The sequence below is a fragment of the Prunus avium genome, chromosome 7 (assembly GCF_965620075.1).
Source record: "Prunus avium chromosome 7, drPruAviu1.hap1.1, whole genome shotgun sequence".
Lineage (NCBI taxonomy): Eukaryota > Viridiplantae > Streptophyta > Magnoliopsida > Rosales > Rosaceae > Prunus > Prunus avium.
In genome coordinates, this window is record NC_142290.1 from 32,569,453 (window position 1) to 32,584,667 (window position 15,215).

Here is a 15,215-nt window from a genome sequence, read left to right on the forward strand (position 1 = left end):
ATTCAAATTCATTATTATTTTCCGCCGTTTTCGCTCAAAAGAGAACAAAAAAAGGAAGCTTATGTTGATGCTAAAAAATGGACGGTCAAAATTGAGTCCAACTTAGAGATTAAATTTGAAGGGGAGGACCTTCAACATGTGTGTGAAAATTTAGGCAAGTGATTCACCCTTAATGAATGGACTATGTCCACGGAGAAGTATATTCTCATTCTCATAATAATATGTATTTACATTTGTATAAGGGGTTGAGTCTAAATATATAGGGAATAAGGGAGAGGCCTATGACTAAAGATCAAGTCAAGCTTAGGGATTCCTTTCTAAGTGGAGAGTGGTCTCCTTATATAGATGAGGGAGTCCTCATTTCTTGTAATATTTCAATATGAAACTCTTTGCCTTGCCTAAAGTTGCTTCTAGTTGGTTAGTCTGATATGCTATAAACAGCTTATAAAAGCCACCTCTTGGCTGCAAAAGCTTTTCATAAAAACCTTTTGCTTAAGAATAAGCAACTTTTAAAAAAACTCTGGAAAATCAAAGCTAAGCAGCCTTAAACTTAGCTCCTTTTTTCAACGGGTGTAGAGAGCTTCAAAAGGCAGATATCTGTTTTCATTTTTGCATTATAACAGCTAAGCAGAGTTCCACAGAGACAGAAAGAAAGAAAGAAAGATGGTAGAGAGACAGTCAGCCTCCATGTCTTCTGACTCAGAGGTAATTCTCTGTCTTCTTCCATCAGTCTTAGCTCTGTTCCTCTTCCTCATTCTCATCAGAAGGAAGCAGCAGCAAACAAGACTTCATCTCCCACCAGGCAACATGGGGTGGCCTTTTCTTGGTGAAACCCTAGGCTATTTGAAGCCTTACTCTGCTACCTCCACAGGCCAGTTCATGGAGCAACATATCTCAAGGTAAATCACACAAGACCCACAAAGCACAAAGCCTTGAATTTCATAACCCAGGTTCTGTTTTATGCAGGAAAGACTTGAACTTTCACTTAAAATCTGCAGGTATGGAAAAATCTACAAGTCCAATCTGTTTGGTGAGCCAACTATAGTCTCAGCAGATGCAGGGCTCAACAGGTTCATATTGCAAAATGAAGGGAGATTATTTGAATGCAGCTACCCAAGAAGCATAGGTGGAATTCTTGGGAAATGGTCTATGTTGGTTTTAGTTGGTGACATGCATAGAGACATGAGGATGATATCTCTCAATTTCTTAAGCCATGCCAGGCTCAGAACCCATTTGATGAGAGAAGTTGAAAAACACACTCTGCTGGTTTTGAGCAGCTGGAAAGAGAATTCTGTTTTTTCAGCTCAAGATGAAGCTAAGAAGGTAAACTACTTTTGTACCCAACAAGAAAAACAAAATTTATGAAATGAATGCTTGCAATTCAAGGAAAAAAAATGCAACAGCAGGTTAATTTTGTTATGAAAAAGTGATTGCAGTTCACATTCAATTTGATGGCCAAACATATCATGAGCTTAGATCCTGGAAAACCAGAGACTGAGCAGCTGAAGAAATTGTATGTTACTTTCATGAAAGGTGTGGTTTCTGCTCCAGTCAATTTACCAGGAACAGCTTACAGAAAAGCCTTGCAGGTAATTAGTTAACATTTTTCTACATGGAATTTCATCTGCCAATAAGCTTAAATTTTAATTTTCAAATTTTTTAAATGATTTATTTACTCTGCTTCACAGTCAAGATCAACCATTTTGAAGTTTATAGAGAGCAAAATGGAAGAAAGATTAAAGGAGGGAGCAGAAAATATAGATGAAGATGATCTTCTTGGATGGGTTTTGAAGCATTCCGATCTCTCCAAAGAGCAGATTCTTGACTTGATATTGAGCTTGCTCTTTGCTGGCCATGAAACATCCTCAGTGGCCATAGCTTTAGCCATATACTTCTTACCAGGCTGTCCTAATGCAATTCAACAGTTAAGGGTAAGCAAACATAGATTAATTCCAATCCATTTCCACTTGGGTTTTGATTATTTCTTCAATAGGTCTGGTTTATTCTGCAGGAAGAACACACAGAAATTGCCAAAGCCAAGAAACAAGCAGGAGAGACAGAGTTGAATTGGGATGACTACAAGAAAATGGGGTTCACTCAATGTGTAAGCTCTCTTAATCATTGTTAAAGCTTAAATTAAGCTTAATTATCTCATAATTAAAATTTTGCATCTTTTGTTTGTGAAGGTTATCAGTGAGACACTTCGGCTTGGAAATGTCGTGAGGTTTTTACACAGAAAGGCTTTGAAGGATGTTAGGTACAAAGGTAAAGACTTGAGGACAATTTAGTGTAAGAGTTGGAAGTTGTAGCCAAAAAGTCATCTGAAATCTGAGGCTGGTTAAATTAAAGTTGATTTTTTTTTCTTCTTCTTCTTATTTTTTCTGTTTGGTGTTCGAAACTTGGAAAGGTTATGACATTCCATGTGGGTGGAAAGTGCTTCCGGTCATTGCAGCCGTGCATTTGGATCCTTTACTTTTTGACCAGCCTCAACACTTCAATCCATGGAGATGGCAGGTCAGTCTTTTAGCTTTGGCCTTTGGACAGCATGCCTCATAATTATAGTGGTCTTTTTCACATTTTCCTTTAAATAATTGTTTTGTGTCAAGGTTAAATTGAAAAGGGTACCAAGCACATCCCCTTTGGTTGTTGTTGTGGCTCCCACAAAGCAGCCGTTGGTTGTTTACTTGTGGACACCACAAAAATTTAACTTCTTCCTAATCTTATATATGTAGTAGATATTTGTGTTATACACTATCAACAATAGTCTCTCGTCCCGTGATTAGAGAGATGATGACGATTGATTATTGTGTTGATATGATGTGAATTAAAAACGCATATTCAAATAAGATTCTACCTGATCAATAGTTCCAATTCAATGTGGATGCGAGGTGCGTCCAATGCGATAGTCCATAATAAGATAGTTGCAAAGGCAGATGATATCTCATGGATTTCCCATTCAGATGAAGTGTCTATATCAATGAAAGGATGGAAGCTTCATAATGTGTACGGACAAACATAGGTCCTCCACCTCTCTTTATTTCTTGCCCTAGTGTGCGTGTGGGGAGAGACTCGGGGGTTCGAGATGATTAGAGCCCATGTGGATGTGGGGTTGGTCACATGCTGCCATTGCACGTGCACATAAGTGCTTTTTTCCCTAGTGGGTCAAATGCCAAACTGGTCCTGAGCATTTTTTCTCCTTTTATAACAAAAGGAAGCCCAAAAACTGGTCCAGAAAATCCCAAACGAATAAGGAATAGAAACGTATTTACAAAGGCCATCACAAAAGGTTAGAGAGTGCACCACGGAAACCATACAACATTACAATGATAATTAGTGCGACAGTGACAAAATCACTACGAGAATTTGGTGAATTTTATCCTCACAGGGTCAAGATGAAACCCGCAAAATTCTCCCCTTAGGAAAGTTGCCCTCTTTGAGGCATTTTGTCAAACATATTGGTTTGGTGGGGTCAATTGACCTCTCTTTCAATCTTTAGTGGATTCGCCACTAATTAAAAGCCGTATCTTTAATAGAGATGAGACTCACTACTACTGGTGATATAGGTATTAGAAATGTGATCAGAATATACGTTACAAATAGTAACGTAAGTAGTAATATGCATCCAAATCTCGATTTTTATGGGGTGTAAAAGGCCCATTAGTCTCATTATGTAGTAGTATTGTATTGGGTAGAAAAGTAGAAAGCTCATATGAGCCCCAAATAATCCAAAACAAAACCATGACTTTTGCTTGATTAGATTTTTAGCATGACATGCCATTGAAATTTGTTGTTCATTTGTGGTTTTGTTTGTGTGTGTGTGGTGATGTTGATGGTGATGATGATTTGATGCAGCAGAATAACAACAGTGGAGCATCTTCATCATCTTACACGAGCATGACAAGCAGCAACTTTATGCCATTTGGGGGAGGACCACGACTTTGCGCTGGTTCAGAACTGGCCAAACTTGAAATGGCGGTTTTCATCCACCATCTGGTACTCAACTTCCACTGGGACTTAGAAGACGATTTGGATCAACCTTTTGCCTTCCCTTTTGTCGATTTTCAAAATGGCCTACCAATCACAGCCCGGAGGCACCAAAACCAATCTCATATATAAATCCCAAAATTTAAAACTCCCCATGGAATTATATTTTTAAAAAAAGCTTCAAATGTGACAGATGACAAAGCTAGCTAGCTCATTGTTTTGAGTTGTTGTAATTTCCCAACGGCTTAGTCTACTAGGGCAACTTCCTGTGCCTTTGTTTATGTGGTGCTTCACTTAAACAAAGACCTCAACTGATCACCGCCAAGCTCTCTGCATATATGCACCCAAATTAAAAGGAGAAAAAAAATATTATCACATCTTCCTCTCTTTGTAAATTTGATTTTGTCTTAAGGTCCCTTCCTCATTCTTGTTGGGAGACTTGAGGGTAATTATTTATTTTTATGTGATATGGATTCGAATTCAAGTGCATAGTGGGGAGCACATCCGCTCTAGCCAACTTGATTAAGCTCATGTATGTATTTTTAACTTACAACACAAGCAACAATTTGTGATGCCTTATTTTTAAAATATCAGCCTCTCTTCTGTTGATAGTTTATTTGTTAATTTTCTATGGATCGAAAAATCAAAACTTCAAAAGAAAAATGCCAAGAAAGGACATAGATTTAATGAAAGCTTCAGAAAGCTCGTGCAGAAACTTAATTGAATAGACCAAGGGCTCCTTTCCCTTTCTGATCCTTGTTAGTAGGTTTTCTTTCGCTTTCCCGATGTGCAATTGTTTGTTCCTACTTCCATCCATCTACTTAAATTCCATTTCATGGGTTTCTGTTTCTTTTTGTTTCTGTCTCTCACTGTTGTTGATGATCTCTCTGCGGCCAAGGAAGCTGCACGTTAGGCTAAGAAATGCGGACCTTAATTCCCCGCTTAAAATTTATGGTTGCAAGAAATTTACCAGGTTACGACTCCTACTGTTATGAAAATAGGAAAGGTCCCTAGACAAGATCCTCGGTTCGAGTTCTAATATTTGTGTAATGTGTGCGAGTTTAGTTACCCACTAGAGCTTACGGTTGCTAGAAATGTGGCCTTTATTACCAGCTTACGACTTTCCTATTGTTATGAAATTGAAACTAAACTAAAATTTGGGTTCAGCCCCCAGCCTATAAACTCTGTTTTCAGCCCAGCTCAACTACGGGAGTTGGATCAACCAAATCCAATGGAGGCCAATATGTGATGGATTCTTATTAAGACCACTTTATGCGTTTTCACAACAGGATGCAAAGTTCTTGATTGGCCCAAAACTGTGTATACTTGGACCGGATCATTCATGCTTTTATCCATACAGGCCTTCTCGCACCGACTTAGTATTTTTTATTTTTTATTTTTTATACAAGCGATGGTTTAAATTATTGTGGTTATAACAGGCCGATTCACTATCATGGTTAACTGGACTAACCCACCTCTACATGCCCATTTCGACTTTAAAATAGGAATGTTAAACACAACAGCTTGCACATAAGATTTAAAGAAAAATACTAAGTGCTCGTTTGACATTGCTTATTTAGAGTGATAAGTGATTTTTAAACATTTTTGGGAAGTCCAGCCCGTTTGGTAAACTGCGAGAAAATCACTTATTGTTAAAAATTGTTGTGAGAGAAAGCTATAAGGGAAAGCAGCTAATGAGGTGCTTTCATTTTCTGATTATGCAGGAATCAGTTTTGAAGAGGCACTAAGGGCATGTTTACGTATCAGTAATGGAAAAAGTAAGGAATCAGAAAATTTAGGAATTGGGGAACTACTGAATCGGTATGGGAAGAATCATTCTCATTAAGCTGTTTACTAAACATATGGAATTAGCAAAGGAATGAGGTTGATTCCCATTGTTATTGTTTACTAATTTTCATGAATCAGAATCCAAATTAATTTGATTACTAAAATGCCCTGCACATTTTCACCACATCACATATATAATTCTCAAATTGGCTAAGGAGACCAAACTAATCCAGTGGCAAACTAGTAAGGCAGTGTAAACATGATGAATCAATATGTTGAACAAGATGAACAACAAGAGGCCAGTTCAATGATAATGTTAATAACACCTTTGTCAAGAGCCAATTTCAAACGAAAAAATAAACTCCAATAAATATATATCTTTCACCTACGTAACTAGTAAACAATCAAATAATAATGACCTGCATAATCTTCATGCTACCAAAAAAAGAGATACATAATCTCCACAAAAAGTCCTTATCTATGACCGTATTATGTTGTGTGATGAATGTGAAAACAGAAGATAGAAGAAGAAGATAGATAGATAGAATGATTTACATAGCACAAGGCGTTGTTGCTGCTTATGGGAGGTTTTGTTTGCAACGATAACGTGAAAAAGAAGTTGGAGTGTCTTGGAACTTCTTGGCGTGAGTTTTTTTTTTTTATTTTAGGGTTTGGGGTTTTTTGGGATTATGGTAAAGTAGTAAAGGTATTTTTGGAAGTTATTAAGAGAAAACAGGAATGGGAATCGTATCGACTACTCCCCCTATGTGATCTGATACCCAGTTTTTAGGGGATGTGATTACGGATTTTGAGGTGGGGCCCACTTATTTTTTCATTCCTGATTGCAAGTAAACGCAGGGGAAGTTAGGAATGGAAATCATTCCATTTCCTCACATACCCATTACTGATACGTAAACATGCCCTAAGTTTAATGATTATGTCGCAATCATTTTCTAATTACGAGGAAATCAATATTAACAACACTTTTAACAAAAAGTTTACCAAACGCCAAACTGCTTTATCTCACAGCTGATTTCTCTCATAGCAAATCTAACAGCGATTATTTTCACAGCACAACAATGCCAAACTGGCCCTAAATGTGAAGTCTACAATGCATCAATTGTCAACGATCTCGAATGGTGGCAAAAATACTCTCTTATCATATAAGAAACATAGATTAGTGATTATTATAACTTTCTTTTTTAACACAATTGTCATGAGATTTAAGGTTAGTTTGGGAGTGATTTTAGATAGGCCATAATCACTTATGGGAAGAAGCATATCTCATGTGCTTCTTCATATAATCACTTTTAGTGATTTTGGGAAGTGATTCTTCATACAAGTGATTATTAGTCTATTTAAAATCACTTCCAAACAAAGCCTTAAGTTATTTCATCTTCGAACAAAATTGAAATGAAATGCCCTTAAACCAAATTTGTATTTGAGCAGTCATACATGGGACACATGCCGTGTCCCTCAATCAAATACAATACTTTCTAGTTTTGCAATTCAAATCAAAATTGATGTGGATGTCTTGAGCTAATGGTGGATTAAATGCCACGTGGTTTGTCTTCATTATGTCCATCGTGGCTTAAAGAGCACCGGCCCTTGCATACTTGCCCTTCCCCTACCAAACCTCCAAAATATTATTAGTTGGGTTGGTTTGGGTTTGGATCACCATGTTCTTCGACGTCCACTTACAATGTAAAAAGTCCTAAAAAGAAGCTTTATGCCTTGGAGGAGGACCATTCTGATTGGAACATTATTCTAAGAAGAAGACCAATCTATTCTAAACCGACTATAAAATTAAAGAAGAGAAAAAGTGATCGACATGAGGTTTTTGCAAATGAAGCGTGTTGAAATCCCAATCGCAAAATTCCAAAACGAATATTTATACACGACAAATGTCAAAATTCAGAAGCAGTAATCAATGAAAATGATTTACTGAACTTGATGTTACAAAATATACAACATTTGGATTAAATTTGGAGCAATGGTAAAACTTCAAACAAGACTTGATTCGTATTTGCTTTGATCCACATAAAATGAATGCAATCTATGTTAATTAGTCTTTGATTTAACGGTAATTCTCTTTTCAAGACGTCTTGAATTCGAATTTTCATTCATTCAATGATTAAGTAACATTGCCACTAATCACTACGTTTGTAATCACCACCATATGCTTATGGTATATGAACATGGGAAAGAATAAGGGTATCATAGGAATATGGTGTTTGAGTGTATGTGTATTGCTAATAGACTGACCTTTGTATTCGTATGGATAACATATTACGGTCTTTGTATAATAAGGTGATATTTTTGACATGACATGATAACTTTATTCATGCCCGACACAAATAGTTAATCAGTTTAATTGACCATTACTTAACCCAAACACGATTCATGGATATGACACAAGCCACCAATGCAAATATTAAACATGTCGGTTTGGTATCAAACATTGTAAAACATGCTTTGCTTAAATATTATTTGAAGAAAATAATGATTGAATAGTTACCGAATTTTTTATTTGTTAGTATGATTGTATGGGGGTAGGTTTGGTCTAAAAACAAAAGTCACCCACCAAAATTACTGAATTCTCCCCTTGGGTAGTAGGCACACAAGCGAGACTGGTTGGTTAAAAAAACAAGGCTGAAATGGTCATTGGTAGCACTAGTTTTTATCCTGGTGGCGATTCAGTAATTTCGGAAAACTTTATAACCGTAACATTCCATTTGCTAATCAAAAGCTGCTGATGCCCACACCTGTACTGTTGTATTTTATTTTCCATTTCGCCTCCACTGCTGCGACGCCGAGAAGAAAAAAAAACACATACGCAGAATAGCAGAGCCCCCAATCCACTGAGATACAGAGCGGGACAGAGATAAACCGGAAACCAAACACCACCCCAGAGATAGAGCTACAGCTGCAGCGAGATGTGGCGGTGCGTTTCTCGTCGACTTGGCGTTCCTTCTTCCCAGAGATCCGTCTCCAGTGACTCTCTTAGATCTCACTTCTCCAGGCTCTTCTCCACTGAATCCGTACGCGCACTCTCTCAATCTTTGGATTTTTTTTCTTCTCAATCTTCTTCGTCTTATTCTTGATCATTGATTTCATCTCATCTGTGTAGCTTCATTGGAAATGATACACTGTGTATCCAGTAATTGATTATTGGTTTTATGGATTATTTTTGTTGAGTTTTGATCGTATTCTAGCTGATTTTTGTCATTATTTTTATTATATATGGTACAATAGTTGGGCTTTTGATTTCTATTCTGTTTGGTTGCCGATAACTAGCAGGAAAGTAAGGGAATCTAAGCTTATAAGTTTCTGATTCTCTATTTTATTGTTTTTGAAACGGCATCAATCCACTCAAACGAGCTCATTGCTGCTAATTGGCTAAGCTATTTTTAGGGGGTTAAAGTTGAATTCAGTTATTCATTTTGTTGACATTTAAGTATTCAAACACTCTATTAATGCAGTTGATTATTCTTTAATCTACGTGCAAAGATTAGTTCTTTAGCTTGTGATCGATTGTATTTGGTAATAGTACATGCCTTTTCTGCTTTTGGCAGGCTACAGGGTGCTCTCCGTACACTGTCGTGGACCACACTTATGATGCCGTGGTTGTCGGGGCTGGTGGTGCAGGGCTGAGAGCAGCCATAGGACTTTCAGAGCATGGATTTAATACCGCTTGCATTACGAAGCTTTTCCCAACTCGTTCACATACTGTTGCAGCCCAGGTGTGTGATTTTGCAATTTAATCTGACTATTGCATATAGCTTCACCGAGTTAATGTGACTATGTAAGTTCCATAGTTTTGGTGTGGATATCGTTTACTAATGCGTTGAGTTGTCTGTAGGGTGGCATAAATGCTGCATTAGGGAATATGACAGAGGATGACTGGAGATGGCACATGTATGACACAGTCAAGGGAAGCGATTGGCTGGGTATGTTACTTGTTAAACATGACACATCAGTGGTTTTCATTTCATGTTGGGGATGGGGTGTTATACAGGAAACACTTGCTTTTATGGATTGTATTTTAACTGTACAAGGATTTCCTTGGTACTCATTATTCTTGCACCCCAACATGCACATGCAGACAGACAAACACACACTTTGCGGTTTTATCTCTACTTTTACAGTTGTCCTTTTGGTTGTATTTTGACATGTTAGCCTTTTGTGTTCCTATAGGTGATCAAGATGCCATCCAGTATATGTGTAGAGAGGCTCCAAAAGCTGTGATTGAACTTGAAAATTATGGATTGCCATTTTCTCGAACTGAAGATGGAAGAATATATCAGCGTGCATTTGGTGGGCAGAGCCTTGACTTCGGAAAAGGTAAGATGATGCATCCATGCAGGTTTGAACTTTGAAGATCGCATGCCTATCACATGATTTCTGTTTAAAGCTGTCTGACATTGGCTTCGTTTACTTTATCTTGTTACCTTATAGGTGGACAGGCATACCGCTGTGCTTGTGCTGCTGACAGAACTGGGCATGCTCTATTACATACTCTCTATGGACAAGCTATGAAGCATAATACACAATTTTTTGTCGAATATTTCGCTTTGGATCTTCTAATGAACAGTGATGGTAAGTTGATGCATAACAGATGGGCACTTTCTTCGAAGAAAAAATAAATATTACAAGTTGTAATCACTATGTTGCGATGTTTGGACTGTTGGAAGATGCAACCCTTTATACAAACCAGAAGCATATCAGAAGTGATTAATTATATTCAAACTTGCCTTTCATGAGAAGAAAGTTGTGACATGTTACTTATGGAATGAAGCTATTTTCATCACATGTTCTTATAAATAAAAGTCGGCAACTTTGAGTGTCTTTGTTAAGATGTGGTATAGTGACATAGTTAAGATGAGGTCCATATTTCAGCTGCGTATATGTTGATGCTTTGGTATATTGAGTCATTGACCATTATGTTCTTTTCATCTCTTCCCTGGATTGCTTGCATGTTGAACATCTTGTTCTGAAATGTTCAACTGTGTCCACTCTTTTCTTTATAGCAATGCACATATGATAATATGATATAAAGAATTGTTTTTTGTATATCAAGAGTGCTTTTCATTAAGTTAATTGTTGATTGATATTGTAATTCAGGGAGCTGCCAAGGAGTTATTGCATTAAATATGGAGGACGGGACTTTGCATCGGTTCCAAGCAGCATCAACAATTTTGGCCACAGGGGTATTTTTTCTGTTTTCTTTTTCATTTGTTGGAGTTATGTCATTGAAGTTCATCTTATTCCAATTAATCAATAAGATCTAAATCTATCTTTTGTGTTTCTGGCAGGGTTATGGTAGAGCATATTTCTCTGCAACCTCAGCTCATACCTGCACTGGAGATGGTAATGCCATGGTCGCACGTGCTGGACTTCCTCTTCAGGTTTTTTAATCTTTCCCAATCTTGAGTCTTCAGTAGGCTTTTCCTATTGTCATTATATATTTTCTCGTTTGGTATGTCTCTTCTGCAGGATTTGGAGTTTGTGCAGTTTCACCCTACTGGTATATATGGTGCTGGGTGCCTCATAACTGAAGGTTAGTGATATTTTGGTTGCATGCTCGGCTATGCAATCTCATTGTTTGATTATCTTGTTATTCTCAGTTAATTAGAAGCTAGAAACTGATATTTTCTTGTTATTTTTGCAAATTGTAGGATCACGAGGGGAAGGTGGTATCCTAAGGAATAGTGAAGGTGAGCGATTTATGGAACGATATGCCCCTACAGCGAAAGACCTTGCTTCTAGGGATGTTGTGTCAAGATCTATGACTATGGAAATCCGGGAGGGTCGTGGTGTAGGTATGATGTGTTCTGGAATGACATTGACCTTAATCCTTGCTGACACTGCTGTCCTACTTTATGTTCAGTAACGAGATGGATCATTTCAGTTATTTCCTTTCTATGCTTTTTGTGTGTCTTTTAGTAACTGTTACAGTTATTTTTATCAGGACCTTTGAAGGACCACATCTATCTCCACTTGAATCATTTGCCCCCAGATGTACTCAAGGAGAGGCTTCCTGGTATCTCTGAAACTGCTGCCATTTTTGCTGGCGTGGATGTTACAAAAGAGCCTATTCCCGTCTTACCTACTGTGCACTATAATATGGGTGGAATTCCGACCAATTATCATGGAGAGGTATGAGTTAATATATTCATGTCAACTAGGCCTCTTGTGATTTAGTCAAGTGCCTACAATGTAGTTAAATTGGATCATCACTGATTGAATGAATAGTTATAATGACTAAAATTCGAAAGAAACATCCTTTGATTAAAATAAGCATAAACAATTCTCTGAAATACTGCTTTTCCTCACGAACATGTTCTTTGTTTTTCAGGTCGTTACCAAAAAAGGTAATGATCCAGATGTTATAATTCCTGGGTTAATGGCAGCTGGGGAGGCAGCCTGTGCATCTGTGCATGGTGCCAATCGGCTTGGTGCAAATTCACTCCTTGACATTGTTGTTTTTGGCCGAGCTTGTGCAAATAGAGTTGCAGAGATCCATAAACCAGGCAAGTTTGTTTTCATGCTAATGAAGATAATAAATTAATAATGTAAATGTGTGAAAATCTTAAACGTCTCTACTTGATCTTGTGTAGGGGAGAAACAACAGCCTCTGGAAAAGGATTCTGGTGAGCAGACCATTGCATGGTTGGACAAAATAAGGAATTCAAATGGTTCACTACCAACTTCGCAAATCCGGTTGAATATGCAACGAATAATGCAAAATAATGCTGCTGTGTTCCGCACACAAGAAACATTAGAAGAAGGTATTCCATTGCACAAAAGTTAGAACGCCTTGACCCCATTTTGCCCTTTTTGGGTACATAAAGTGGCTTTATTGTTCACTCCTTCAACTCAAGATCTCATATTCAACCCATTACCTTGATCTGTATAGATTTCCCCTGAACTTTTTGGCTGAAAATCAAGCACTATTGCAAGCTTTTATTTACTCCCTTTTCTGTGTTCCTTCTGTAGGTTCTCAGTTGATTGACAAGGCATGGGAGAGTTTTGATGATGTTCAAGTGAAGGATCGGAGTTTGATATGGTGAAATTTTGTGCATGAAATTGTTGGCAAATGAGTAAATACATTTTTTTTTTCTTTTATGAGCTAACAATTTAAAATATATATATATATATAATTTTTTTACAGGAACTCTGACTTGATAGAGACTATAGAGTTGGAAAACCTTTTGATAAATGCCTGTGTCACCATGCATTCTGCTGAAGCCAGGAAAGAGAGCAGAGGAGCACATGCTCGTGAAGACTTCACGGTTAGCCCTGTTTCTCTTGGTTAGAAATGTCCTTTCCTTACCACTATATAATGAAATTTTCTCTGCTCTTGCAGAAAAGGGATGATGAGAAGTGGATGAAACATACTCTAGGGTAAGCCACCTTTGCCATCCCCCTTTGTTATGAGAAATATGCATTGTATTGTATATTCTAGATTAAATTATGTTCGTTTTTTTCTGCAGATACTGGGAAAATGAGAAGGTCCGACTAGACTACAGACCAGTTCACTTGAACACATTAGACGATGAAATTGAGTCATTCCCACCTAAAGCTCGTGTCTACTGAGATGTCTGCTCCGTTTATAATCGCGCGGATAATCTTATTTACAAGCATGTAGTGAACTCCCTAAGAAGAAAGAAGGCTGTCAATTGTTGTAGGTGCAGCTTTTTGGCTAATAATTGTTGCATTAATCTGTGTCAAACTGATGTGATCCAAAGTATCAATAATTTCAATCAAGGATTGGAATCTGTATTTTGCAGCGAAGGGGAAGATTCTCCAAATGTATTTAATTTTGATAACCCATTAAATTGCCAGCGAATTCATGGATGTGATATTGTGTTTTAGTTGAGAGTATCCAGGCGATTTGTTAGACTTGAACTTGCTAAAGGTGAATTTGTCAACATACAGCCGGTACCTTTTAACATTTGTGAAGCTGAATTTGTACTCCGAAATTGGATTTCGAGCTCCCAAAATGATTGGGTTTACAAAACTATGGTCTTAGTGTCGATCTACAAGAGCAGTGAGTTTCAAAATGTTTGCTTTGGATTGGCCAAGGCCAAAATAATTTAAATGATTTAAATCAAATTGAGTATCTGTGATAACAATAAAGTTGTTAAGGCAAGATTTGAAATCGGAGTAGGTACATAGATCCCTTCTACTCGTTTAGAAAAAGGCCACATTTAGGTGAAGTTCTCGTTATCTTCCCACCCTTTGTTTAAACTTTAGCTCTTAGTATTAGTTGAAAGAAAGAGGACTAAAGGTGGCAATGGAGGAACAATCAGTCTCTTTGCATTATGGAGGAAATTCGCTTCTTGATTTTGGGAAGGATTTTGCCACGTTCAGTCAATCGTTCACGCATAATCAGTTGTTGAATGTAGATGCATTAAGGACTCATTTAGATTTACGATCAACAATCAATCACGCATATACTATAAACGCATGATTAGTTGTTGATAGTAGATGCATTAGGGACTCATTTAAATCTCCAATCAACAATCAATCACACGTTCGCCGCGACTAACCGTAAGAGAGTTCAATTTAAAATTGCATAGCATTAATCCCTCCTATCATCCACAAGCAACAGTGAAGAATCAAGAATTAACAATGAACCCGTCATGTAAGGACAAAGGTAAGTTTTTAGCAGTCAAACATGCAATGGAGTGGTGTCTTGATCCAAAAACTGCTTTATTGGAAATTCGAGTGTGCATGGCTTATAATAATGTAAGAGTTGAGTGAGAGAGCGAGAGAGTTAGTAACAAGTAGGCGACAATAGTGGCTTTTAGTTGGACTAAATGGCATTCACAAAGACGTTGCTACAATATCACTGACTCACTACATCTACAGGTTTCATGATGTTAGTGGGAGACACTGTGCCCCCATCACAAAAATCAAATAACTACTCATTCATATTTCATACTCCCCTAAAAAAACCTTCCATAATTCTAACTTTTATAATCAGTTGGGGTGATTCGATTAATATTCGGAGTGGAACAAATCTAGATTCTTTTTCACTGGTTCAGACTCCGTTGAAATAAAAGATCTCAAGTACAGAGGTAAATACTCTTAACTACCTAATTTCGTTTGCAACTCTTCTTTTTGTATTTTTGTTTTTAACTTTTTCATGAGTGTTTCAATTTAATCCGGAAATTAAGTACTCATTAGTCATTACGATTACAGTCACTCAAGTTGAATAACGGCTTCAATTATATGACCCACTTGGTGCGGATGACGGATGACGTTCTTGTCCTGTGATTATGATGTTTGTTATTGTCCTAATATAATATAAACTGTGTTTGTTTGGGACTCATTTCTATATTTCCTTACTAATGGTTAAGGTGGTGATGGTGGTGGCGGTGGTAAGTCATTTATTTAATTTATCACGTTCCAAGACTAAGAAAGTGTCATTATTT

At 37.3% G+C, this 15,215-nt stretch overlaps 2 protein-coding genes across 5 annotated transcripts; both read left to right on the forward strand.

The window, feature by feature from the left end:
* Positions 1-379: 379 nt before the first annotated feature.
* On the forward strand, positions 380-4,572 carry DWF4 (Cytochrome P450 superfamily protein). Of its 4 annotated transcripts, none has more exons than XM_088255831.1 (8): positions 380-899; positions 999-1,323; positions 1,437-1,589; positions 1,689-1,931; positions 1,994-2,104; positions 2,187-2,265; positions 2,408-2,514; positions 3,853-4,572. In XM_088255831.1, exons 1-8 carry the CDS (start codon positions 664-666, stop codon positions 4,114-4,116), a joined length of 1,518 nt encoding a protein of 505 aa, XP_088111957.1. In that variant the 5' UTR covers positions 380-663; the 3' UTR covers positions 4,117-4,572. The 4 variants fall into 4 exon arrangements, with proteins under 4 accessions (XP_088111957.1, XP_088111958.1, XP_021833668.1 ...); XM_088255832.1 differs by having other exon boundaries at positions 381-899; positions 3,856-4,572; XM_021977976.2 differs by having other exon boundaries at positions 382-899; positions 2,012-2,104.
* A 3,937-nt stretch (positions 4,573-8,509) lies between these two features.
* SDH1-1 (succinate dehydrogenase 1-1) lies at positions 8,510-13,649 on the forward strand. Its single transcript, XM_021978137.2, has 16 exons — positions 8,510-8,813; positions 9,348-9,515; positions 9,635-9,722; positions 9,970-10,116; positions 10,231-10,371; positions 10,897-10,982; positions 11,088-11,180; positions 11,269-11,332; positions 11,451-11,594; positions 11,744-11,931; positions 12,131-12,305; positions 12,393-12,563; positions 12,772-12,841; positions 12,947-13,067; positions 13,142-13,179; positions 13,269-13,649. Exons 1-16 carry the CDS (start codon positions 8,709-8,711, stop codon positions 13,369-13,371), a joined length of 1,902 nt encoding a protein of 633 aa, XP_021833829.1. The 5' UTR covers positions 8,510-8,708; the 3' UTR covers positions 13,372-13,649.
* The last annotated feature ends 1,566 nt before the right edge of the window (positions 13,650-15,215 follow it).